The following is a 25,271-nucleotide window of genomic DNA, read 5'->3' as shown; positions in this document are numbered from 1 at the left end:
ATGGCTAGATAATGATATACCAGTGTCACTATCAGTTTTATTGCCTAAATCACATTGAGATCATTTCAGCACATATGTGTCATCAGGTGTTGTGTAAATCCATTTATAGGCAATAGGCCCGATATTGTACACTGTGACTGTGATTATAACGGTATTATACATTCGACTAGTGTTTTTTCCTTACCTGTAATATCGATGCTGCCATACGCTGTCTTTGTTGGAATTTTGTATTTGGACATCACTTGGATGTTCGTTGTAGACGTATCAATGTTGTAATTTTTAGATATGAATTAGTCAGTTTTTATGTGTTATTTTCCCTCTTAACTGGGATGACAGTGTATCAGCGATATTACATTTTTTACATGGTAATCGCTATAAGTAGGTGATGTGGGCGACTTTAAAGTATTTGGGGAAGTCCTAATTGTTCCCTAAAATTTTTTGGAGTTTTTAAGACATTACGGTGCCCCAAAAAATGAAAATAATAGTACTGTCGGTGCTGTTGCTTGGACAATAAAATATTTAATTGATGATTCATTTATTATTATATTTTTATTTCTCATTAGAAGCGGAATAAATTAAAGTAAGTTGATCTCAAGTCCTATTCAAACTCCGAATCAGGAATTTTATGAAATGGACAGGATCGTTCCTATCATTAATGTTCATTAATGTTGATAGGAAGAGAAGTTTTGTAGAGATGTCGGTCATTAGAAAGGAGAGGATTGATACCTATATAAATGGGATAAGTGATCAGCCAGTCATATAACACGGTGTCATTATTTTAGTTTTCCTCTTGTTTTACAAGTGTTTTAATTTCTAGTTTTAGAACATCTGACTAGTTTTACGCTTCTTAAAAGATGAGAAATAGTGTGATTGTGTGGGGAATACGTCGCAACAGCAGTCGTCAAAAGAGTGATTGAGTGTAATTCTGTTAGACTTACTGTAACTTGTTTTATGACATCTTAACTGTTTTAACCACACTCGCTCCTGTTAACTTTCGTACAGACGCTGGTAACCTCGCCGCTGGGCGCCCATTAACGACAAAACATACACACACGACATTCAGCGTCAAAATAATCGTAAGTAGCATTTATAATATCGTTCAATTCTGCGTAATATCGTTATGAACCATCACGTTTCTCAAATATACATTAATTTTTAACGTCAATTATTACTTTACAATATGATAATAGAACTCGGATTATTTTACAAGGTGAAGTCGCTACGAGTATATGTATGCAGATTTCGTATTTTATTTTCTATACACGAGGATCTTAGAAAAATGGACGCAAGTTCGAAAAATGTTTAGAAGGAAAAGTAAACTTCTATAGTACAGTTGGTGCTGTCATTTACCGTCTAGTACAGTTATCAGGAGTTCAAAACCAACTGCAAAATGATTTAGGCGAGACATCTGTGTGGTGCGAAAAGTGGCAGTTGACTCAAAACAATGAAAAGCGTGAAGTCATTCACATGAGTACTAAAAGCAACACGTTAAATTTCTGTTGCTCGATAAATCACAAAAAACTTAAGACTGTGAGTTCAGCTAAATATCTAGGAATTAAGGATACGAACAACTTACAATGGAACAATAACGTAGATAACGTTGTGGGGAAGGCAAAGCAAAGACTGCGTTTTATTGGCACAACACTTAAAAGACGCAGCAGGTCTACTAAAGAGACTGCCTCCACTATTGTCCGTCCTCTACTAGAGTACTGCTGTGCGGTATGGGATCCTTACCGGATAGGATTGACGGAGAACATCGAAAAAGTTCAAAGATGGGCAGCTCATTTTGTCTCATCGCGAAACGGGGGAGAGAGGGTCACAGGCATGGCACGCGAGTTGGAGTGTCGTTTCAGTCTCCAACGTTCTCCTCCGAATTCTGTTGACACGCACCTACGTATGGAGAAAAGACCATTGTAATAAAATAAGAGAAATCAGAGCTTCCACGGAGAGTGAACCGTAAGGAAACAGAGTGAAAGTGATTCGATGAACCCTCTGTCAGCCACTTAAGTGTGAGCTACAGGGTAGTATGAAGATTTTTTTTTTGTTTTTTTTTTTAAATACATGATTCTGTTTTTGAAATTCAGAGGTCTCCCCTAAATTACTCTTCCTGAAGAATGTATTAGTTTCCTCCTTTATCTCCTGCTCCTGCGTATGACGAGGGAAAGGTGCTTCGTCTCGAAATATTGCAGACATATTACGAGCTGAGGCGGCTGTAAACCTGGAATATTTCAAGTTGTAATACGCCGCGCGAATCTTCAAACACACAGAACGTATTGTGGCAGGATTTATCATTATGTCCTTTGACACACACACACACACACACACACACACACACACACACACACACACACACACGCATGCACGCATGCACGCATGCACGTACGCACACATTTATCATTCATTATTAATGTCTCGTCCATGAAAACACACCACACAGCCATGTTAACGAAATGGGAACGTAAGAACTTAGACCCTATAGTCTGCCGCTCCCTAAACGAATGTACGTACAAGGGAAGCCCCTCTCGAGGAACCACCTCACGTTGCCGTCGGCCGTGAGGTCGGGGTCTCGCTTCCCCGCAACGTACAGTGGCGCCGGGTAGTCAGCTGTGTTGGGAGTCCGCTGAGGGGTGTGGTAGTCGTAGGCCAACAGGTGCAGGTGGTCCACGTGCGGCGACAGGGCTGAGCAGTCGTAGTACAGCTGTAACAAATACAGACGCTCATTTCGTATGACTCGTAGAAGTGCAGCGCTAATCGAAATACGCGCTCCAGTTCTTGTGATGTAAAGCTAAACTAGTGTAGAAAAGCTAAGCACAACCGAGACACGCTAGTATACTTTTTGAATAGCATGGTTAAAAGGTTACGCAATAAGGCAGAATGTAAACAGAACATACTGCGTACACAAAAATATTTAAAACATGAATTTACGAAAGTTCTGGAAAAAGGAAGAGGAGGAGGAGATTAGTGTTTAACACCCCGTCGACAACGAGGTCTTAAGAGACGGAGCAGAAGATCGGTTTAGGAAGGAAGGGATGGAGAAGGAAAGCGGCCGTGTCCTTTCGAAGGCACTATCTCGGCATTAGCCTTAAGCGACTTAGGGAAATCACGGTAAACCTAAATCAGGATGGCCGGACGCGGGTTTGAAGCGTCGTCGTCCCGAATGCGAGTCAAGTGTGCTAACTATTGCGCAACCCCGCTCGATAGTTCTGGAAAGCAAGAAACACATTTCTTCCCTAATAGTGAACAGGACACGTGTTTATATAAAGCTGCCGTACAAGGTCGGCAGTAAAGTGCTTCAAAGGTAGTCGATCCCATTGCTGAGGGGATAAAACGGCGCGTAAAATTCCTGAAGAAATGGAACTCATTCGCGAAAGAAGTGGCTTGCAGAAGACTCGTCCGACCAATATTTATGTACTGCTCATCAGTCGGCCGGTGTGGCCGAGCGGTTCTAGGCACTGCAGTCTGGAACCGCGCGACCGCTACGGTAGCAGGTTCAAATCCTACATCGGGCATGGATGTGTGTGATGTCCTTAGGTTAGTTAGGTTTAACTAGTTCTAAGTTCTAGGGGACTGATGACCTCAGAAGTTAAGCCCTATAGTGCTCAGAGCCATTTGAAACATTTTTGAACCATTATCATTCATGTTTCATAGATGAAGTATAGAATATGAGAGTATCCAAAGAAGACCACCACGTTTCGTCACGGGTTTCTTTAGAAACAGCGGAAGCGTCATGGAACGCTGATACTTATCTAGAGCTAGACGCTGGAATAGATGTGATCTAAATCACGGAGATGTGTAATGTTACAAGTCCGTTGAGCTTACTTTCCAAGGAAAGTCAGACAACATAATATTACTTGCTCCCACGCATTCCCGCGAAGTAATCACTCAGGGAAAAATCAGTAAAATTCGAGCTCATAGGGAAATGTACCATCAACCGTTCTTCCTGCGCATCACCTTCGACTGGAACAAGAAATTGCTTGAATCGTAGTGGCACTCTCCGCCACACACAGAGTGGTAGCTTTCTAAGCATATGTAAGAGTCCTTCAAGACTTCTGCTGAGCTGAAATTATACTTCCAAGTGTATTACATACAAGCTCCATTGTGGTCGGAACTATAGTTTCGCTGGCCTGTCCATGGGGATGACATCTTCATGCGAGAAACTTCCCTCCCCCCCCCCCCTCTCTCCTCCGAGAAAAATGCGGACTGCCATCATAGGCCATAAGACGGTGTCTGTAACACGTCTAATACTGAAAACTCGCACAAGTGTTTGCAGTAGCTCATCGGTGTCTCCGACCATATAAACTTCTCCACTGAACACAAAGAAAGACTGAAGTATTGTACGGCCATTGGTACCTTTCCTCACCACCATCAACATGGTCCCTGATCACGGTGCCACTATGATCGTTTTGATTACTACACTCCTTCAATCAAACGTACGGGAACGCTCTGAAGTGGAATTCATCTTTGAAAAGCACATTTCTCTCACCAAATCTCGTTGTTGATGATTCCATGACAAACAGGACTGTCTCCCTCGTGTCATGTGCAGGCCAAAGACCATCCGATATCTGACACATGCAATAACTAGCTCGAGGGCCCGGTAATACAGAATTTGTTGGGTAACTTTCCTCCTGAGTCATGTAGATGTCTTGCCAGTCATCCATGGAGACCATAGTACATTTAAAATATCAGTCATGTTGCGGCAGTTTTGCTCAAAGTTGACTTTGTGCTGGCCTACGACGAACATTTCCTGGTTCCCAGGAAGATCGCCAAAGCCTTGAAATGGTCCTGTGCGCTACGGTCAATACCACTGAAGCTGTGGTCTGTTTACGATCAAGCTCAACGCGACCGAGAATTGTACCTCGCTAAACATGATCCAATGTCTTTGTGATATGACGTTGTAACTTGAACAAGGAGCTACACATCGCTCAGAACGAATTATATGTATAATGCACTAATTTTCCTTGCCTTGAATCATACGCCTACAGAGGCTGCACAGTTCTAGATTGTGGGACAATCAGGATGGTCATTGCTGATGATTCTTCCTCATGTCGCATTTCATGTTCCTCTTTTCTCATTACACTAGTGTGGTACGCCATGTGCGACTTTACCAACAATAAACTTATAACACGAAACGTTATGGCCACCTGCTTAATAGCTTGTTTATCCGTCTTTGGAACGGAATGCATCACTGATTTTCCGTATCAGGAATCCGATAGTTCGTTGGTAGGTTTGTGGAGGTATGTGAGAAGTTGAGTATGTCGTATGCTGATAAAAAATCGAGTTAAGTTCCGAGGCTGTTGTCATTATTTCAATATTTCAGTATACTAGAGTAGTCAGTGCAGCGACCTGCGGCCATAAGTTTACTTCAGATATCTGTGCATATTAATGAACAGAAAATCATAACAACTAACAGCTGAAATTTCAGATCGACCATTGAATAATATTTCAGTTAATTGAGACTTTGTTTATAGTCATTAGTAGAAAAATGAGTTAATGACGAACTGGTTGTAACTCCCGCTACGTTACTATGGGATAATTTCACTTCGGATCTGATGCCTTATTCTATTCTGTAAAGACCCATAGGAACACATGTCACTACAAACAAAGTTTAGTACGGGAGTGGGGTGGTATACATGGCGACTGTGACAGGACATCGCAAATTGTTTACTACAGTTCCGAACTTGATAAAAGCCCATTTTGAAATTTGTAGTAGTAACATAAATTTCAGTAAGCAATAGTAAAGAAGGTCGAATTCGACAATGCAGGCGTAATTAGAAACACAAAATTACATTCTGAATATAGAGATGTTTAACAATCAATTAGACATCAAAAGTGAAGCAAAGAGTACTGAGGAAATGGAAGCTATAAACAGCGTAGTAATAAAGCATGAAATTTTTGATGATAGTCTGGCAAATGTAGATGCAGATAACGCGGGTTACTAAAGTCGTTTGGACGAAAGGGTAGCTGAAATGAAACGAGTAGTGGGACAGGAAATCATATTGGGTACAGACCATATGGATACGGTAATAGAAATACTTAAATCAGTGATCTCTGGTTTAACTGCCTTGAACAGTAAAACTGACACATCCTATCAGTCTTTGAGTACTTACACGAAGAATTCAAATCAATCTTTGAGCACTGACTTAAATAATTTCAGAGGTGGGTTCAGAAATTCTAATCAGTCTTTGAATAGTAAATCTGACACGTCTATTCAGTCTTCGAAAAATAAAATAGATAAGAAATTTGGAGATGAAACGGAAACCCTTAAAAATTTGTTTACCAATGAAATATAGAATACAAAGTTAAGTGTACAACAGGAATTGAGCAGGTTATACAAGTATATCGTGTCTCAGATAAATCAAAATGTAGTTACAAAGACAAGATTAGTGATGTGTCCAAACAGATGCTGGTCTAAATATAGGAACAGTCAGATCAGAGGCAAAGCAGTCTGTAAATTCTTGGCATGAGGAAACAGATGGGGTAAAAAAAGAATCGGAATCGCAATTACAGGGAGCTGTAACTGTGATGAACACAGAAACAAGCTCAATTCAGGAATGTGTTAAAAGCCTAGAGAGTACCAGAAGTCTTACTGTAGGTCAAGTGATAAGAGGATCGTGTCAAGTTTGATGGAAAAAGGCAGAAGCCATCTGGTCGTATTCATGGATAAGTATACATCATTGATACGGAAAGAATTTCCCTAGGAAAACCGCCTGAGAATTGCTAGAACAAGATTGAGTGGAGATGTAGATATTTGAGCAGTTCACATCTTGGGAGGTTGAGAAATGCTAGAAGAATTTTTTTAAAGGTTTGAAAAAGAATATTTGTCAGTAACTAAGGAAGAGGAAGTGATAACAGAGTTTACTTTTGCTGTTAGGATTTCGAGTATGAAAATCTACTGTGAGGACCTGTATAGAAAACTATCAAATGTGTGAAAAATGAATGATGGGCATATTGTGAGCCAAATCACCGTGAAACGTCCGAGGGTACGTTACTGGAGACTGTGATAAAATCTCGTTTTAAAAGAAAGTGGGAGACTTAGATGTGCTGTACGGTGATGATGAAAATCGGTACCACAATAATGCTAACTACCACCCAAACTGAAACCATTATAAAAACAACGCTGCCAGAAGAGAAACCACAATAACGATAATGGCAATCATAATTGTCAAAATGGTAACACGACTGACTGCAATGTGAGATCAGCTCAGATAGATAGAGGGAGAAGAGGCGGAAGAGGTTTTGGTCCAGCAAGGGGAGGTTATAATTACAAATCTCGTGAAAATAGCTATGAGAAAAACGACGATTCGCATCAGTATAACGGTGTACTTCTGGGGATAGGCCCTGGCACGAACGGAAAAGAAAGCAGTTTTGGTGCAACCGTAACTATGACAATGTAACTGAAAGTGAATGAGAAAATATGTTTAGGCACAGTCACGGTCGCGTAGAGGCTAGCGGGCCCGAACAACAGAACCCTAACGGCTTATTTCAGGTACAAGGTGAGTCAGAGATAGACGCTCGTGAAACTACGAGTGTTGTCGGAGTGAACGCTAGCGCGTGCAGGAATAGCGCTGCCACATTGGTTCTAGCCCAGTGTTCATCTGCTAATATGTAAAGTATCTCAGTAAATGAAGTCGAAACTGAATGAGGGCTTAGAATAACGGAAAAAGGGAAATAAAATAGGTTTTATAGGGAATAATGATTAACCTAAGAGGAAGATAAATGAAAGTCTACTTAATAAGAAAATGAATAATGAATATATAATCAGTAAAGCAGATGAAATTTTTAGTTATTGTGAGAAGTGTGAAGAGTTTGGGGTATATGAGAACGATTTTGTTGATGCCATATCTGAACCGAATGATGTCAGCAGATTAGAAAGGGCAATCTGTAGATGATTGTGGAAGATTAATAACTGAAACCGGAGATTTTAATGTATATGAAGTTACAGCCGATGTAATACGTTCAGATGAAAGTGATGGAGAGAGTGTTCTTGGTGATACGATAAATAGTATAGAAATGAAGCACATTCTGTATCAAAAGGAAGAAAGATCCTCCGGATAAAATTCTAAAGCAGGAGGAATTTCAGTAAGGAAATTTAGAAATTTAACAAGATTTATTGCGGAGAGATAAAAGTAATGAAGTACGACGATGTGAACAAATAATGATCCCAGTGAAAGTATAGCATATAAAAATACAAGTGTTAGTTGATAGTGGCAATGAAATTAGTGCTTTGGGTCAGTCATTTTAAGGGCATATAAAAGGAAAATCATAAATAGCAAAAATTCCAGTTACGAGAGTGAAAATAATAGGTGCAATGGGTAGTTGCAGCAAACAAATTGAAGCTCAAGTCTTGTAGAATTTGGTACAGTGTTTCAACATGACTTTGTACTGGTTCCTCAGTTGTATACTGACGTAATTGTGGATGTGTACTGAATGATGAAACATAAAGAAATTTTTGACTGTTATAGGGAAGTAATGGTTTGTTCAGTAGAGGACAATAAAATAGAAGATACTGATATGAGAGAGGATGTAAATCTGAGAATTGTTACACTACCAATGTGTAGGTTTAAGTGAAGGAGCTGAGTGTTATCGTGTTAGAAATGTGAACAGAGTGAACCCATCTGAACATGATTTAAGAGCCTGTTTAGAAAGGATACCAAAAGTATCATTAGAACAGAAGAATGAGTTGAACAATATTTGGTAAGCAATAAACAATTGTTTTCAGAAAAGCTTGGGTCAGTCGATGGCCTTGAATATAAAATAGAAATGGTACCTCATGAACCATTCTTTGCGCCAGTTTACCAGACACCACTAGGTAGGAAAGAACCAGTACAAAAAGAAATAAATCGTGTGAAGGAATCGGGAACAATAGGAAGATCTAGGGGGCAGTATAACAATCCTGTAGATCCAGTCAACAAAAAAGATTGTGGAGTGAGGATCATGACAGATGCTCGTATCTCGGTAAAGTAGAGAAACGCGTAAGTGATAGGCCAGAAAGTCTTGATGATACGCTACAGAAATTTCATAAGGTAATATATGACGAGTCTTGATCTGACTGAGGGATGTTGGCAAATTGCGCTTGAACCAGATTCGAGAAAGCTGCCTTTATTTCTCTTTGCAGGAAAATATTATTACAAAGTGGCCCCTTTTGGATTGAACACGTCTGTGTCAGTGTTTATCCAAGTTTTGGATGACATATTAGAAAAGAACTGGGTTGCAGGATAACCATAATTCTGGACGAATTTTCCATAGTGACATCATCATAGGAAGAATATTGTGAATTGTTAGATGAGATTTTTTGGGCGTTAAAAAGAGGTGGAATGACTTTGAAAATAAAGAAGTGTGAATTTATAAAAAAAAGGAGGTGGAGTTTTTAGGCCATATTATTACGACAACTGGAATAACAAAAGATCCTAGGAAACTGGAAGCAATCAAGGAGTGTCAGCCTCCGAAGGCTAGAGAACAGAACCAAAAACGATTTTAACTATGTAATTTCTGCCACACATATGTAAATGAGCAAGCCTTTAATGATACAGATTTATGTAATCTGCTGAAAAAGAATAGTGCACATCTATGCACAGAAAAATGTCAAGCTGCATTTGACAGATTGAAACAAGAAATTCTTCACCATCTAAATCTATCTTTACCATTTCATATGGGGACTGATTCATGTGATTGTCATCTGCAGTTCACGCATGTCAGGAAATAGGACAAGATAAAGAAAGTCTTTCAATAGCTCTTGCAAGTACCTTCATAACTGAAAAGCAGTTTAACTTTGGAAATATTAACAGGCAACTGTCACTAGGGCTTTAGTCACAATAAGATTGTCAAAAGGGATGGGTTGGGATCCAGTCACACCTTGGTTGTTGATTGAAATTAAGAGGTTGCTTGTTTTGAAGCGATTCTTATCATTGTCAGAACGGTTTCCTAATCTGTTTAACCTTTAAGCACAGGTGAGCATCTTAACCCCGCACCCTTCGACATACAGTTTCTAAATTTAAAAAAAAATATGAAATCTGTTTCAATAATTGAACCACTCTTGCCATCTAATTGCTTATACGTTTTCATGTGTTGCAGAAGGGTATTTAATAAGAGAAACTGTGTCCAGCACGGTAGTAGACACCGCTGTTTCACCCGATAACGGGCGGGCTGCAGGTCCGCTCACCTTGTAATTATTGTCATGTTGTCTTGTTTTGATTTTTTTTTGCAAAAGCTTATTCATTTCACAAATTTGTTAATTTTGTAAAGAAAACAAATTTATGATTACATATGGTTAAATCAACAGGTTGTGTGAAAAGAAAGTTAAATTGATGGGTCCTCCCTTCTACGTTTTCCTTAATTCCAGGAATATCACGTCTCGATCTGCTTTCGGAATCCCTATTTGCCGTGACGTGAAATTTTCCCGTATTATTCGACTGTTTCCAAGTATACCTCTTGTGATTCTTGAACAGAGTATTCGCAAATACTAGCTGAAATTTATTTTAGAATTCAGTTGTCTTTCTCCTGTCTCATTCCTTGTCCCAAGCCCCTGTTCTCCTGTAACCTTTCCTTCTATCCTTCCCCTACCTTTGCATTATAGTCCCCCCATGACTATTAGATTTTCATTTCCCTTTACGTACTCTTTTACCCTTTCAATATCTTCATATAATTTCTCTGTCTCCTCATCTTCACCTTGCGACGTCGGTATGTATACCTATAATGTCGTTGTCGGTGTTGGTTTGCTGTCGATTGTGATAAGAACAACCCTGTCACTGAACTGTGCCGGTCGTTGTGGCCCAGCAGTTCTATGCGATTCAGTCTGGAACCGCGCGACCGCTACGGTCACAGGTTCGAATCCTGCCTCGGGCATGGATGCGTGTGATGTCCTTAGGTTAGTTAGGTTTAAGTAGTTCTAAGTTCTAGGTGACTGATGAACTCGGATGTTAAGTCCCATAGTTCTGAGAGCCTTTCGAACCATTTGAACTGTTCACAGTAACACTCATCCTACTCCCGTTATACCATTTTCTGCTGCTGTTGATTTTACCCTATACTCATCTGACCAGAAATCCTTGTCTTCTTTTCACTTCAGTTCACTGAACCCTACTGTATCTAGACTGAGCCTTTGCATTTCCCTTTTCAGATTTTCTAGTTTCCCTATCACGTTCAAGTTTCTGACGTTCCACTTCCCGACTCGTAGAACGTTATCCTTTCGTTGGTTATTCAATCTTTTTCCCATGGTCACCTTTTCTTCGGCAGTTCCCTTCTGGAGATCCGAATGGGGGCTATTCCGAAATCTTGTGCCAATGGACAGATAATTATGACACTTTTTCAATTACAGGTTACATTTCCTATAGATACACGCTATGAGTCTTTAATGCAGTGGTTTCTACTGCCTTCTGCATCCTGATGCCGTTGATTATTGCTGTTTGTTCCGCGTTTAGGGGCAGTTTCCCACCCCAAGGACAAGAGAGTTCCCTGAACTACTGCCCGCTCCTCCGCCCTCTTTGACAAGGCCGTTGGCAGAATAAGGGTGACTTCTTATGTCGGAAGTCTTCAGCCGCCAATGATGATTATTTATCAAAATTCAAGTGGTGGCTGGTTTAGGACAGAGGAAGTCTTGATTAGTAATCAAAGACGCCAACCCTACACCACGAGTGCAACGTTTTGTTTAACAGCCTGGAAAGAAACCTTCCTTTACATGTAGCATTTCCATTTCATAGCTGTGTGAATGTATTGCGAGAAGCTGAGTAAGTTGTAGCTAATAAGAAATCGAACTAAGTTACGCTACTATTGTCATAAGTAGTAGTATTATTAGTAGTATTGTCGTTAGAGTAGTTCCTGCAGCGAGCTGGCGACCATAAGTATGTTTCAGTTCACTGTGCAAGTTATCGAACAGGAGATGAGACCAACTAACTACTGAAATTTCTAATAGACTTTTGAATAATATTTCAGTTAACCGAGACTTTCTATCATCATTAGTTGGTTAATGACAAATCGGTTATAGCACCCGCTATGTTACTAGAGGAAATTTTACCTCGGATCAGTTCTTTATTCCATATTGTAGGAATCCTTGGGAACACGGGTGATTACAAACGATGTGTGGTACAGGAGTGGGGGTGTTATAACATGTACGTACTCAAGCAAGGCTGCGGGAAAAAACTCCTTCTAAACGTCTGCATCCATTTCACCTAAACTTGGCACACACATTACTTACTATCTGAAAGGAATGCTGTGAAGGTAATAACCACAAGTCTGCTGTTGGGATGGGAGTGATAACTTGCTGATGGAGAGGGAATACGAGGAGGTGGAGGAAATAGAAGGGCAAGGGAAAGGAGGACGTGGGCACGGGTGTGCGTGAGAAGGAAATGGACAGAGAGGGGGAGGAGGGAATTTCAGAGAAGGGGACGAGGGTGAAATGGGAGGAGAGAGCGGATGAAGGATATGCACAGCGGAGGAGGAGGATCAGGAGATAGACAATGAGAGGAGAGAAGGATATTAAATTAGCGGGATAAGAAGGATATTGACTTCGAGGGTGGGAGATGAGGTGGACTTGAAGGGGGACTGAAGCGATGCACAGAAAGAAGGGGAGGAGCAGATGGACAGACGGAGGAGTAGGAGCGAATGGACAGGGAGATGGGGGTAGGAGGAGATGGACTAGGTTTTAGTAATTAACGATATAAGACGATATGCACTGTGCAGTGATCTTGGTTGATTGGTCTAGACGCTGCCTAAATGATATATAGGTTCCATACGTTTATCGAAATAATATTTGGATGGGCTAACGAGTAACGAGGCAATGTTCAGAGATAGTTAACAATGTGATTATATGTGATAATATAAATTTTACACCTCTCTTCCATGTCTTCGACCATTAGTCTTCGATATTTTTATCTTCTTTCCTAAGCAATAGTTTAATCTACGAACTGAAATCAGTAGTGTAAGGTGATAGAGTACATACCAAATTACCTTCGTTCACCACTTTCCTGGATGAAACTTGATTTATATTGGTTCCGAATGGGTACACAGCCACAACAATTTGTTTAAATGATAAAATATTCCACGCTGGTTGTTACTGAATGGAGTAAATATTTCTGTTTACTTTATTCCTACTTGCATAGACATAGGTGTGAGGCCATTCTCAAATGCAGATATGCGCACAATTCTTGAACGTGTTCATGATGTTCTTAGAATAAAGAACCTGATGTGTGCAGCGCAATTTCAAGCCGTCAGCTGTATTACCAGAGTCTGAGACAAAGGCATAACAACATCTTTGTCGAATAAAGTGATTATCCAGTTAATCCACGCAATAGTTCGTGCATGTGTGGATACCTTTGATTTTAAAATGACATCATATTCGAAGCCGTCCAGTAATGCAAATTCAAATGAAATAAATAGAAATTTTACTTCATTTAAATTAAGCCAGCAGTGAAAAATTTTGCCATCTGAACAGAAGAGGATTCGATTGTTTGTAAACAGCCATTGCGGGCAGCAAAATATTTGACATCGGTATTCAGGACACAGGGAAATGTTTTATACTCACAGTATGATTGATGTAAGGTATCACGCTCAGGGTCAGCAGTGCATTTTCAGTTTTCAAAGACGTTTTCAGTTCCTGAATCAAAGATGAGAACTCTCTGCGATGTTCGTCTGCCTTCTCATCTTTGTGGCTATGTGCCAGGCCGATTACTTTCTTGAAGCCGTGCCAGAAGGATCCTGAATAAGGTTAAGCACATTATAAGTAACTCTTAAGAATAACGAAATCGGACGTAGCTACTTTCCTCTGCAAGCTAATCGCTAAGTGGAGTAAATGATTGAATGTAGTGCTAAAATGTGAGCATTTCATATAAACTGACGAAAAAAAATCGAACACCAAAAAATGATTAATATATAGTAACAATATTTCGGGAATCCATTTGTCTAGGTTTAAGTGTTCTACACTGCAAGATCACAATTTAATGTAAGCACGAGTTAAGCCATTGCAAATGTGAAATGCTGGTACATTAAGGGGGGTAGGACGTCAGACGGGCCGACTTGGAACAGGAGAGGCACCACAGGACATTTTATTTTCTACTGTCTATACTTTTACAAATAAATTCATAAAACTTTGTCAGCATGACCAGGAAGAATTCAGGAGTTACACTCATAGCAGTGGAAATGCAAAAACATAACAAAATAATTTTTTTTAGATGCGAACCTTTATCTTTTTTTCACATACTGTTGGCTGCATTTGTTGCTATAGGTACATTTTTCTTCACAAGTAAGAGAGATTCTTTGATGAATTTTGCACAGCAAACCATACTTACAGGTCTATGAAACTCTAGAATTTTCCAAATCTATTAAAAACTGTGGTAAAATTGAGATAATTAACTACAAAATTTGATTTTTTTTCTAAACATAAAGTTTAAAACTTAACACCTTATTCATTTTTTCATAAATTAAATAGATTCTAGAGATTCAGGCACCTGAAAGTATGGTTTGTATGCTGTGCAAAATTCATCGAACAGTCTCTCTTATTTATGAAAAAAAATGTACCTATAGTAACAAATGGAGCCAAAAGTAAGTGAAAAAATGATGAAATTTCACATGTAAAAAAATTTGTTATGTTTTTGAACTTCCGCTGCTACGAGTGTGAATCCTGACTCCTTCCTGGTCATGCTGACTAAGTTTTATGAATTTTCTTTGTAAAAGTATAGACAGTGGAACTTAAAATGTCCTGTGGTGCCTCTCCTGCTCCAAGGCGGCCCGTTTGACGTCATACCCCCCCCACCCCCCCACCCCCTTAATAACCGGCATAACCGCCAGAATGTTGAATGCCAGATGCATTGTGTTGTGTAGGTACCTAGGTACCGACTGTCAGTTCGTCTGATGGAGTTCCATGCCTTCCACACTTGGTCAGCCAATACAGGGACGGTCAATGTTGTTTGTGGATGACGCTGAATTTGTCGCCCAGCGATGTCCCATATGTGCCCAATTGGAAGCAGATCTGCTGGACGAGCAGGCCAAGGCATGCCGACAATGTGTAGGGAATGCCGAGTTACATCAGCAATATGTGGGCGAGCGTTATCCTACTGAAAAACACCCCATGGAATGCTCTTCATAAGTGGCAGCACAACAGCTTCAATCACCAAGTTGACATACAATTTTCTAGTCAGGGTGTGTGGGATAACCACGAGATTGCTCCTGCTGTTTTACGGAATCGCATCCCATTCCGTAGCTGCAGCTGTAGGTCCAGTGTGTCTAGCAGGTTTTTGCAGGCACCCAACGGCCCTCCTCCTATCCAAAACATAAATCAGAAAACAAGACACACCGCTCTCCAATCATTTCTCGCTTGATACCACGGAAGTCACAAATGGCGGTGGTTTAGGGTCAGTGGGATGTCTCACTGTGGTGTTAACTGCTGCTCAAATGGCTGGTGCATATGCAGTACGATGCGCTTGAGCTATACCTCGAGCACGATGGTCTCCCCTCTTGGCAGTGCCACATTGGTGGTGATCTCCTTGTAACCGCACATTTTCGTGACCACCGTAGCCGACGATAATGTACAGGGTGTCCGAAAAGTCTTTCCCAGATTACATAAATTGATAACTCAGGCTAGAAGTAAGATACAAATATGAAACTGGTGACTAATTGTTTACAAACTATCAAAGTTTTTTTCACACATCAGTAAACTTCCACTTCCATTGTTGCCCAATGACAGTACACGTCGATATGACTTTGCGGTCGAAATGCTATCACGTATTGAGGACAATGATGGTTATCTCAGACGAATTCCCTTTTCCGACGAAGCGACCTTTTTTGTCAGTGGAGTAGTGAATCACCATAATGTGCGCATTTGGGGTTCAGAACCCCCTGGCGAGGTCATGGAGTGCACCAGAGGCAGTCCAAAGGTCAATGTTTGGTGCGCGCTATTGCACGACCAAATTATCGGGCCATTCTTCTACGATGAGGCTACCATCATATCTGCAGTCTATCTGGACATGTTGCAACTTTATGCTGTTCCTCAGCTGCTTCAGTATCACCCCGATGTCTTGTTTCAGCAAGACGGTGCACCGGCCTCATTGGGGTTTGGACGTCCGTGCCTATCTCGATACGACCTTTCCTGGGCGATGGATTGGTCGTGATGTGCCAACGGTTCGGCCTCCACGCTGTTCTGACATAACCCCATTAGACTTCTTTTTATGGGGTTATGTCGAGGAAGAGGTGTACCGAACACGTGTACCAGATCTTGAAAGCCTGCGGCAACGGATAACCACAGTCGGTGAATCGATCCCTCCAGTGATGTTAGCTAATGTGTGGATGGAAATTGAATATCGCCTAGATATGCTACGTGCTACCAAGGGCACTCATGTGGAAGTTTACTGATGTGTGAAAAAACCTTTGATAGTTTGTAAACAATTAGACACCAGTTTCATATTTGTATTTTACTTATAGCTTGAGTTATGAGTTTATATAATCAGGGAAAGACTTTTCGGACAACCTGTACAATGGATACATTCCTGCCAAGTTTTTCTACATCATCGCAGAAGAAACATCTAGCTTTTCATATACCTATTAAACCACCTCGTTCAAACTCAGTGAGGCGTTGATAATGGCTTATTTTGTCACCGTAAAGGTATTCTTGACTAACATCAAACTCACCACGTTCAGTCTCAAAGGTAACTAACGCTCACGACCGTTACAGCGTGCGTTTAAAGCAAACCAGATTTGCATTCTCACAGTGATTCTACTGGCATCACTCTTACACGACTGGCGTGAAAGCTGAATAGGCATCATATTTCAGATGTAGAAACACGCTTACCAACTTTCGTCTATGTCGCACATCTGCCTCTTGATGTTGTAATTTTTTTCCGTCAGAGCAGTAAGACTGATGTTATCCAGGAAGTGTCATATTTTTGTTTAAATATACTCTACACTGTGTAACATAAACACCAGTGAAATTGTGTGCACTTACTATATCTACAACATTTGATGTCTGTATGTATTAGATACATCTAATTTTTTTAGACAAGCAGTTATGTATCGTTTTTGTACTTACCAAGCGTGCTTCGTTCTTTCTTTTCCTTGTTCATAGGGAATTCCCATGCTATGTCAATACCGTCAAAATGGTATTGCTTAAGAAGGTCTTTCACAGATTTCACAAAAGTTCTTCTGTGATCATCACTTTCAAGCTAGAAAATAAGAAATAACGTTACAAGTAAATACTTTTCAAAGTCTAAATTATTATTTCTCTAACAACATCATCGTAGGTGTTGCATATTTAATTGTTTTATGTAACAGTACAGAACTTTACTTGTTAGAACTTCACCATTTGACGTACAGTGCAGTTTTGTTTTGCTGTTTGCTATTTTCTGACCAATACAATTTTAAATATGTTAACTGTAGCTTTATTTTTTCGCCTTACAAGAAAGTATACTTGTTTTCTTCGTCACACTAGTACCCTGTCTGAAACTATTCAAAAATACTTTAAAAATAGACGCAAACAGTCTCGACCGCAAAAACATTTATTTTGATGGTAACCTGTTTCGCTCACTTTCTGACCATTCTCAGACCCTCATACCATGATGGTAAGCGGTGGCAGTGGAAGAAGCAGGTGTTTTAGCTCCTCGAACGTCAACTGCTACAACACCCACTCCATTCACTGTCATCGCCTACCATCATGGTATGACGGTCTGAGGATGGTCAAAAACTGACCGAAACCGGTTAACATTAAAATAAATGTTTTTGCAGTCGAGACTGTGTCCCTTTTAAATTACTTTTTGTAAGACCAATGTGCTTCACGAGATATATTCTATTCAAAAATAGCTTTTATTTCCTAATGTCAAATAGGAATGTACCATTTTTGGGGAAGGACATGGAGATAACTTTAGACTCTTTTGTTTACAGAATAACAGAAAGGTAGTGTTACATATGACGCTATATTTCAAGACTTTTTTTTCCAGAAGTGGCTATGAGTAGCAGCGTATGACTTCGATCTTCCCTGCTGGTACAGCCCTACAATTTTTAAGAAATTATTCAGAATCGCTGAACGTAGGTGCATCTTTTTATTTTCGATAACAGCATTTCAGTAATGGTCCTATTCAATTCTTGAACTCCACTGAACATTTTACAACGAGATAGAATTTGTCTCGAACTCTTTTCAGCCTCTCTCAGAGGTTCTTCTGTTTTCGTAATAACTAAAAAATCTAAGCGAAACTATAAATGAAAAGTGGCGGATACCTTTGATGTTATGACAGCAGGACTATTGTGTTTTTACGGTTTGTCATGTACGCACGTATTACCACCAAAACACTGCACCGACCATGATTAGATACAAGGTAAGTGGCTATAGAGGATTTGATAACAGACCAGCACAATGGGTCTAATCAGCTAGTTTTTTTACACATTTAATTATGAATTGTATTACAGCCTATATGGATTTGGAAACTTAGACTAAGTTTAGCATAAAGTCACCCAACGAGCAGAGGAGTCCCCGGTGGGATAAACGCCGCTGATAGGCTGTGTGCTAAATTAGGACTTGTTCGCCACCATATGCCGACCCACTTTCGAAATTTGGAGTTTTCTAAACCGATTAAACCGAAAACTAGAACAGTTTCTTTGACAAGGTCACGGTCGATTTCCTTCCCTATCCTAGTCCAATCCTCGCTAGCACTTGGTTTTCAATGTCTGTGAAGCATTCAACATCTCGCTAAAATTCGATAGAGTAATTATCATCACAGTACAGAAGAAAGTTGAGTGGCTAGGTGATGGAACTAGAGGAGTGTCATCTAATATAACGTTCTTGTAAATTACCAACTATAAATGTGTGAGGATGAATAGAAAGAAAACCCCAGTAATAGACCAAAGAAGTAATTTTTATTTGCATTTGGTAATATACACTCCTGGAAATGGAAAAAAGAACACATTGACACCGGTGTGTCAGACCCACCATACTTGCTCCGGACACTGCGAGAGGGCTGTACAAGCAGTGATCACACGCACGGCACAGCGGACACACCAGGAACCGCGGTGTTGGCCGTCGAATGGCGCTAGCTGCGCAGCATTTGTGCACCGCCGCCGTCAGTGTCAGCCAGTTTGGCGTGGCATACGGAGCTCCATCGCAGTCTTTAACACTGGTAGCATGCCGCGACAGCGTGGACGTGAACCGTATGTGCAGTTGACGGACTTTGACCGAGGGCGTATAGTGGGCATGCGGGAGGCCGGGTGGACGTACCGCCGAATTGCTCAACACGTGGGGCGTGAGGTCTCCACAGTACATCGATGTTGTCGCCAGTGGTCGGCGGAAGGTGCACGTACCCGTCGACATGGGACCGGACCGCAGCGACGCACGGATGCACGCCAAGACCGTAGGATCCTACGCAGTGCCGTAGGGGACCGCACCGCCGCTTCCCAGCAAATTAGGGACACTGTTGCTCCTGGGGTATCGGCGAGGACCATTCGCAACCGTCTCCATGAAGCTGGGCTACGGTCCCGCACACCGTTAGGCCGTCTTCCGCTCACGCCCCAACATCGTGCAGCCCGCCTCCAGTGGTGTCGCGACAGGCGTGCATGGAGGGATGAATGGAGACGTGTCGTCTTCAGCGATGAGAGTCGCTTCTGCCTTGGTGCCAATGATGGTCGTATGCGTGTTTGGCGCCGTGCAGGTGAGCGCCACAATCAGGACTGCATACGACCGAGGCACACAGGGCCAACATCCGGCATCATGGTGTGGGGAGCGATCTCCTACACTGTCCGTACACCTCTGGTTATCGTCGAGGGGACACTGAATAGTGCACGGTACATCCAAACCGTCATCGAACCCATCGTTCTACCATTCCTAGACCGGCAAGGGAACTTGCTGTTCCAACAGGACAATACACGTCCGCATGTATCCCGTGCCACCCAACGTGCTCTAGAAGGTGTAAGTGAACTACCCTGGCCAGCAAGATCTCCGGATCTGTCTCCCATTGAGCATGTTTGGGACTGGATGAAGCGTCGTCTCACGCGGTCTGCACGTCCAGCACGAACGCTGGTCCAACTGAGGCGCCAGGTGGAAATGGCATGGCAAGCCGTTCCACAGGACTACATCCAGCATCTCTACGATCGTCTCCATGGTAGAATAGCAGCCTGAATTGCTGCGAAAGGTGGATATACACTGTACTAGTGCCGACATTGTGCATGCTCTGTTGCCTGTGTCTATGTGCCTGTGGTTCTGTCAGTGTGATCATGTGATGTATCTGACCCCAGGAATGTGTCAATAAAGTTTCCCCTTCCTGGGACAATGAATTCACGGTGTTCTTATTTCAATTTCCAGGAATGTAGATGCAGATGTAAGAAGGAAGATTAGAGCTTATCATCCTGTCGATGTGAAGGGCATTACAAGTAGAGCCCAAGTTCGAATCGGGGAAGGAAATCGGCCATGTCATTTTCAAAGGAACCAACCAGGAATCTGCCTTTAGCGATCTAGAGAAATAGTGAGTGGCCGGATGTCGATCTGAACCCGGGTCGTCTCCAATGACAGTCCGGTGTCCTATGTACGTCGCTCGATTTTTACGGTTCACAGTAACAGTAGGAAACGAGTCTGGTAATTATAGTCATGACTCTCTTGGTAATATACTGATCTAGCCCGTAAATTACCTGGTTCTGGAACTGTCTTCTTCCAGGGAGTATTAAAAGTGTGTTTCGCCTATCTACCACAAACGCTGATCCACATTTTAATAAGTTGCAATATTAGAAGTATTGCCATTATTCCTCCAAACGTTGCGTGTCTCACAATAGTTATAGAGCATACTTCACAGTCTAACGTCCTAAACTCGGCGAGTCTCGTGCACAGTCAGTTGCAGAAAATATTAAACTTATTAATCTACCCGTCTGCCTTACCTGCGACTTAAACAAGATGACGGACGCAAAGCACCAACAAAAATCCAGTGCGCGTGAAATACAAAGTAACGAGAATTATACGATTAGTATTTCTCATTCGTTGTCTCCACCAACTTACAACAGAACTGTGATCTTTGAAGCTAATCTAGATAAAGAAAATAAAAGAAATGTCAGAAAACAAAAGGAATGTCAGTATTCTGTATTCTCTGTTTGTCGACAGAGTGAGTTGGTGCAGTTGTCAGGACACGGGAATCGCATTCGGGAGGCAAAAATCCCCGTCTAGCCTTTCATATATTGATAGTCATTGATTTCTTTTGAAAAGGAGACGACCAGTTTCCTTCCTCATCGTTTCCCAATCAGAAAATCTCCGTCTCTAGTGATTTCCTCGCCGATGGTATGTTAACCTCTAATCTTCTTGTGCAACTTCATGCAGACTCCACAAGCCACGCTGTGTTGTGTGGCTCGATGTACATTATGCTGCAGTGTCACTATCCAAGTTTCATTTTGCAGTCGCGACTGATACGTGAGAAGAACGATTCTTGATAAAATTCTCCTTGCGAGCTCTAATCTCTCTAAATGTGATCTCATTGTACTTTCCTGAGATAAGCGTAGGTGGAAGCAATATACTGGTTGGCTCATTTAGGAACGTACGCTCATGGATTTTGAACAGTAAACGAGATCTCCTGTAACGTCTGCTGCTGGAGCTGGATAAGCATCTGCGAGACACTTTCGTCCTTACTAAACGAACCTGTGACAAAACTCTCTGCTCTTCTTAGAAACTTCTCTGTTTCTTCTCTCAATCCTATCTGGTGTGATTCCTAGACTGACAAACAATGTTAAAATATTAATCGACAGTTAACTACTATTTTTGTAGGTAAAGCGCACTTCCTGGGGATTCTCCTGATGAATCTCTCTTATCTGTCTTATGCACTATTAATTTCTTGTGATAGTTCGATCTTAAATAGCTCTGTTCGTATACTCCTACATATTTAATGGGTGTGACTGCTCCCAGTGCTAGTTTAGTAGCTGTATCATAATAAACACATCAAAAAAAGTGTTGCATCACCTCGGTTCCGAGAGTTCCGGAACCTGTAGAGAAAACTCGAATAGAGATCGACATAAACATCATTTCCGCCCTTTTTGTTGCTCATGAAAACCATGTTGTACCACCATACAGCGAGACCTTCAGAGATGGTGGTCCAGGTTGCTGTACACGCCGGTACCTCTAATACCCAGTAACACGTCCTCTAGCATTGATGCATGCCTATATTCGTCGTGACATACTATATACAAGTTCATCAAGGCACTGTTCATCCAGATTGTCCCACTCCTCAACGGAGATTCGACGTAGATCCCTCAGAGTGGTTGGTGGATCACGTCGCCCACAAAAAGCCCTTTTCAGTCCATCCCAGTCATGTTAGATAGGGTTCATGTCTGGAGAACATGCTGACCACTCTAATCCAGCGATGTCGTTATCCTGGAGGAAGTCATTCACAAGATGTGCACGATGTGGGCGCGAATTGTCTTCCATGAAGACGAGTGTCTCGTGAATATGGTGCCAATGTAGTTGCACTATCGATCGGAAGACGGAATTCACGTATCGTACAGTTGTCACGTTGTCTTCCATGACTGACAGCGTCGTACGTCGGCCCCACATAACGCCACCCCAAAACCTCCACCTTGCTGCATTCTCTGGGCAGTGTGTCTAAGGCGTTCAGCCTGACCGGGTTGCCTCCAAACACGGCCCTGACGATTATCTGGTTAAAGGCATATGCGACACTCAGCGGTGAAGGGAACGTGATGCCAATCCTGGGCGGTCCATTCGTCATGTTGTCGGGCCCATCTGTACCGCACTACATGGTGTCGTGGTTGCAAAGATGGATGCCGGGAGTGAAGTTGCACATAGTGCAGCGTATTGAGCACAATTTGAGTCATAACACGACGTCCTGTGGTTGCCGGAAAGCATTGTTCAACATGGTGGCGTTACTGTCAAGGTTCGTCCGAGCCATGATGCGTAGGTAGCGGTTATCATCAGCAGTAGTAGACCTTGGGCGGCCTGAGAGAGGCATATCACCGAAAGTTCCTATCTCTCTGTATGTTCTCCATGTCCGAACATCGCCGCTTCGGTTCACTCCGAGACGCCTGGTCACTTCCCTTGTTGAGAGCCCTTCCTGGCACACACTAACAATGCGGACTCGATCGAACCGCGGTATTGACCGTCTGGGTATGGTTGAAGTACAGGCAACACGAGCGGTGTGTCTCCTTCCTGGTGGAATGACTCGTACTGATGGGCTGTCGGACACCCTCCGTCTAATAGAGACTGCTCATGCACGGTTGTTTACATCTTTGGGCGGGTTTAGTGACATCTCTGAACAGTCAAAGGGACTATGTCTGTGATATTAATATCCACAATCAACGTCTATCTCCAGGAGTTATGGGAACTGGGGTGGTGCAAAACGTTTTTTGATGTGTTTGCAATAGAGTGCCTTTCCGCCTATTTATGTGCAATATGTTGCATTTGTTTATGTTGGATGTCAACTGACAATCCCTGCACGAAGTGCCGATAGGCTACAGGCCTTCGTGAGTGTCGCTACAATTTCGTTACGTTACGATTTCTGGGTAACATAACAGTGATCGAACAGCCTCGTCAAGCTTCTCACACCCACTAGGCCATTTATACACGATGTTCGGAAATTCCCGTTACGAAATTCTAGGGCTTGTAGGCGATAGTGAGTACATAATATTTTGAATACGAATCCATGTACGGAAACCGACGGTTTCAATTGAGGCGTGTAACGAATCCACATCTTCTGAGGGAATGGGAAATGTATCAGAGTTACTTGTGCTGTTATGCAAAGGGGTAGACAGGATGACATGTAATACGTGAGAGGGTCACTTCATGTCACTTAACGTGTGCCTTGCTGCGAGAGAGGAAGACCTATTGGGACGAGTTCTGGCTGCTGCACTAGAAATTGAAGAGACACCAGGTGGGATGGCGAGTAAATACCAGAACATGATTCATGGGTAAAATGTCTAACAACGTCGGTGGTAGCCACATCGTGCCGCTGTTGGAATGCATCAGTTTTGTTCTAGCCATCCAGTATGCTGTGTTCTTTTTTATTTTGGAATAATGTAAACTCGTAATGTATAAGAGTTAGTACAAATAAATGAGCTTAAGTTATAAATGTATCGTTTTGTTTTCTTTCGAATTGTTACCTAATAATTGTTCTGAATCATGCATAATTCAATTCCTCAAGCAGTAATGGATGAATTAAACATTTGAACTGAAAGCGTCTTGTAATAGAAACAGTACATTTCCAGACATGGATTACGATTCGAAATATCAGGCATTCACTTCGGTCTAAAAGTAGTAGAAGTTTGTAACGAGAATTTCCGAAGACCTTATATACATTATACAGTTAATATTCATGGCTCTAGATTACGCTCTTGCAATATGCCAGAAGTTAGTTTTATGGCTGAAGATTTGTTAAGAATGACATGCAGTTTTCTGTGTCCCATGAACTCTTCACTCCATACACAAAATGAAAATAGAAAACTGTATCGAATTCGTTCCTGGAAATCAAGAAACATAGCTTCAACCCGGGCACTTGTGTGTATACGCATTCAGGGCTTGTGGACGAATAAAGTGAGCTGTGTTTAAAATGATCTTAGATATCGAACTCAATGTGTATTCTTACAAAGAACATTATTGACCTCCAGAAATGACAAACATAAAACAGGTTCCAAAATTCTACATCAGACCAACTTCGGCGTTATCGGTTTACAATTGTCTGTGTCTTCTCGACGGCCCTTCTTTTTTTGTGAATGTCTGACATTACGTGCCAAGTCATCACATAGTGACAGGTCAATGCGGACGTCCGCTATCAAATGGTTCAAATGGCTCTGAGCACTATGGGACTCAACTGCTATGGTCATTAGTCCCCTAGAACTTAGAACTACTTAAACCTAACTAACCTAAGGACATCACACACATCCATGCCCGAGGCAGGATTCGAACCTGTGACCGTAGCAGTCACACGGTTCCAGACTGCGCGCCTAGAACCGCGAGACCACCACGGCCGGCACGTCCGCTATCGGTAAGTTCAATCCGCCCCAGTTGTTAACCAAAGTGAAGTGGAATGATCATATAAAATTAATTGTTGGTAAGGCGGGTGCCAGTTTGAGATTCATTGGTAGAGTCTTTAGAAAATGTAGTCCATCAACAAAGGAGGTGGCTTACAAAACACTCGTTCGACCTATACTTAAGTATTGATCATCAGTGTGGGATCCGTACCAGGTCGGATTGACAGAGGAGATAGAGAAGATCCAAAGAAGAGCGGCGCGCTTCGTCACAGGGTTATTTGGTAAGCGTGATAGCATTACGGAGATGTTTAGCGAACTGGAGTGGCAGACTCTGCAAGAGAGGCGCTCTGCATCGCGGT

General features: G+C 41.8%; 1 protein-coding gene across 1 annotated transcript in view; it reads right to left on the bottom strand.

Annotated features, from left to right (window-relative positions):
• The window catches only part of LOC126346606 (chitinase-like protein Idgf4), a 44,561-nt gene that overhangs the window by 3,190 nt on the left and 16,100 nt on the right, over positions 1-25,271 (bottom strand). Inside the window, exons 3-5 of the mRNA XM_050002201.1 lie at positions 17,009-17,141; positions 13,514-13,686; positions 2,509-2,698 (exon numbers count right to left, since the gene is read on the bottom strand). Of these exons, the coding sequence (XP_049858158.1) occupies positions 2,509-2,698; positions 13,514-13,686; positions 17,009-17,141 (496 nt within the window). The remainder of the gene's footprint in view (positions 1-2,508; positions 2,699-13,513; positions 13,687-17,008; positions 17,142-25,271) is intronic.

This window comes from Schistocerca gregaria, chromosome 1 (genome assembly GCF_023897955.1).
Source record: "Schistocerca gregaria isolate iqSchGreg1 chromosome 1, iqSchGreg1.2, whole genome shotgun sequence".
NCBI lineage: Eukaryota > Metazoa > Arthropoda > Insecta > Orthoptera > Acrididae > Schistocerca > Schistocerca gregaria.
The sequence above is the reverse complement of the archived record's forward strand: the minus strand, read 5'-3'. Positions and strand labels throughout refer to the sequence as shown.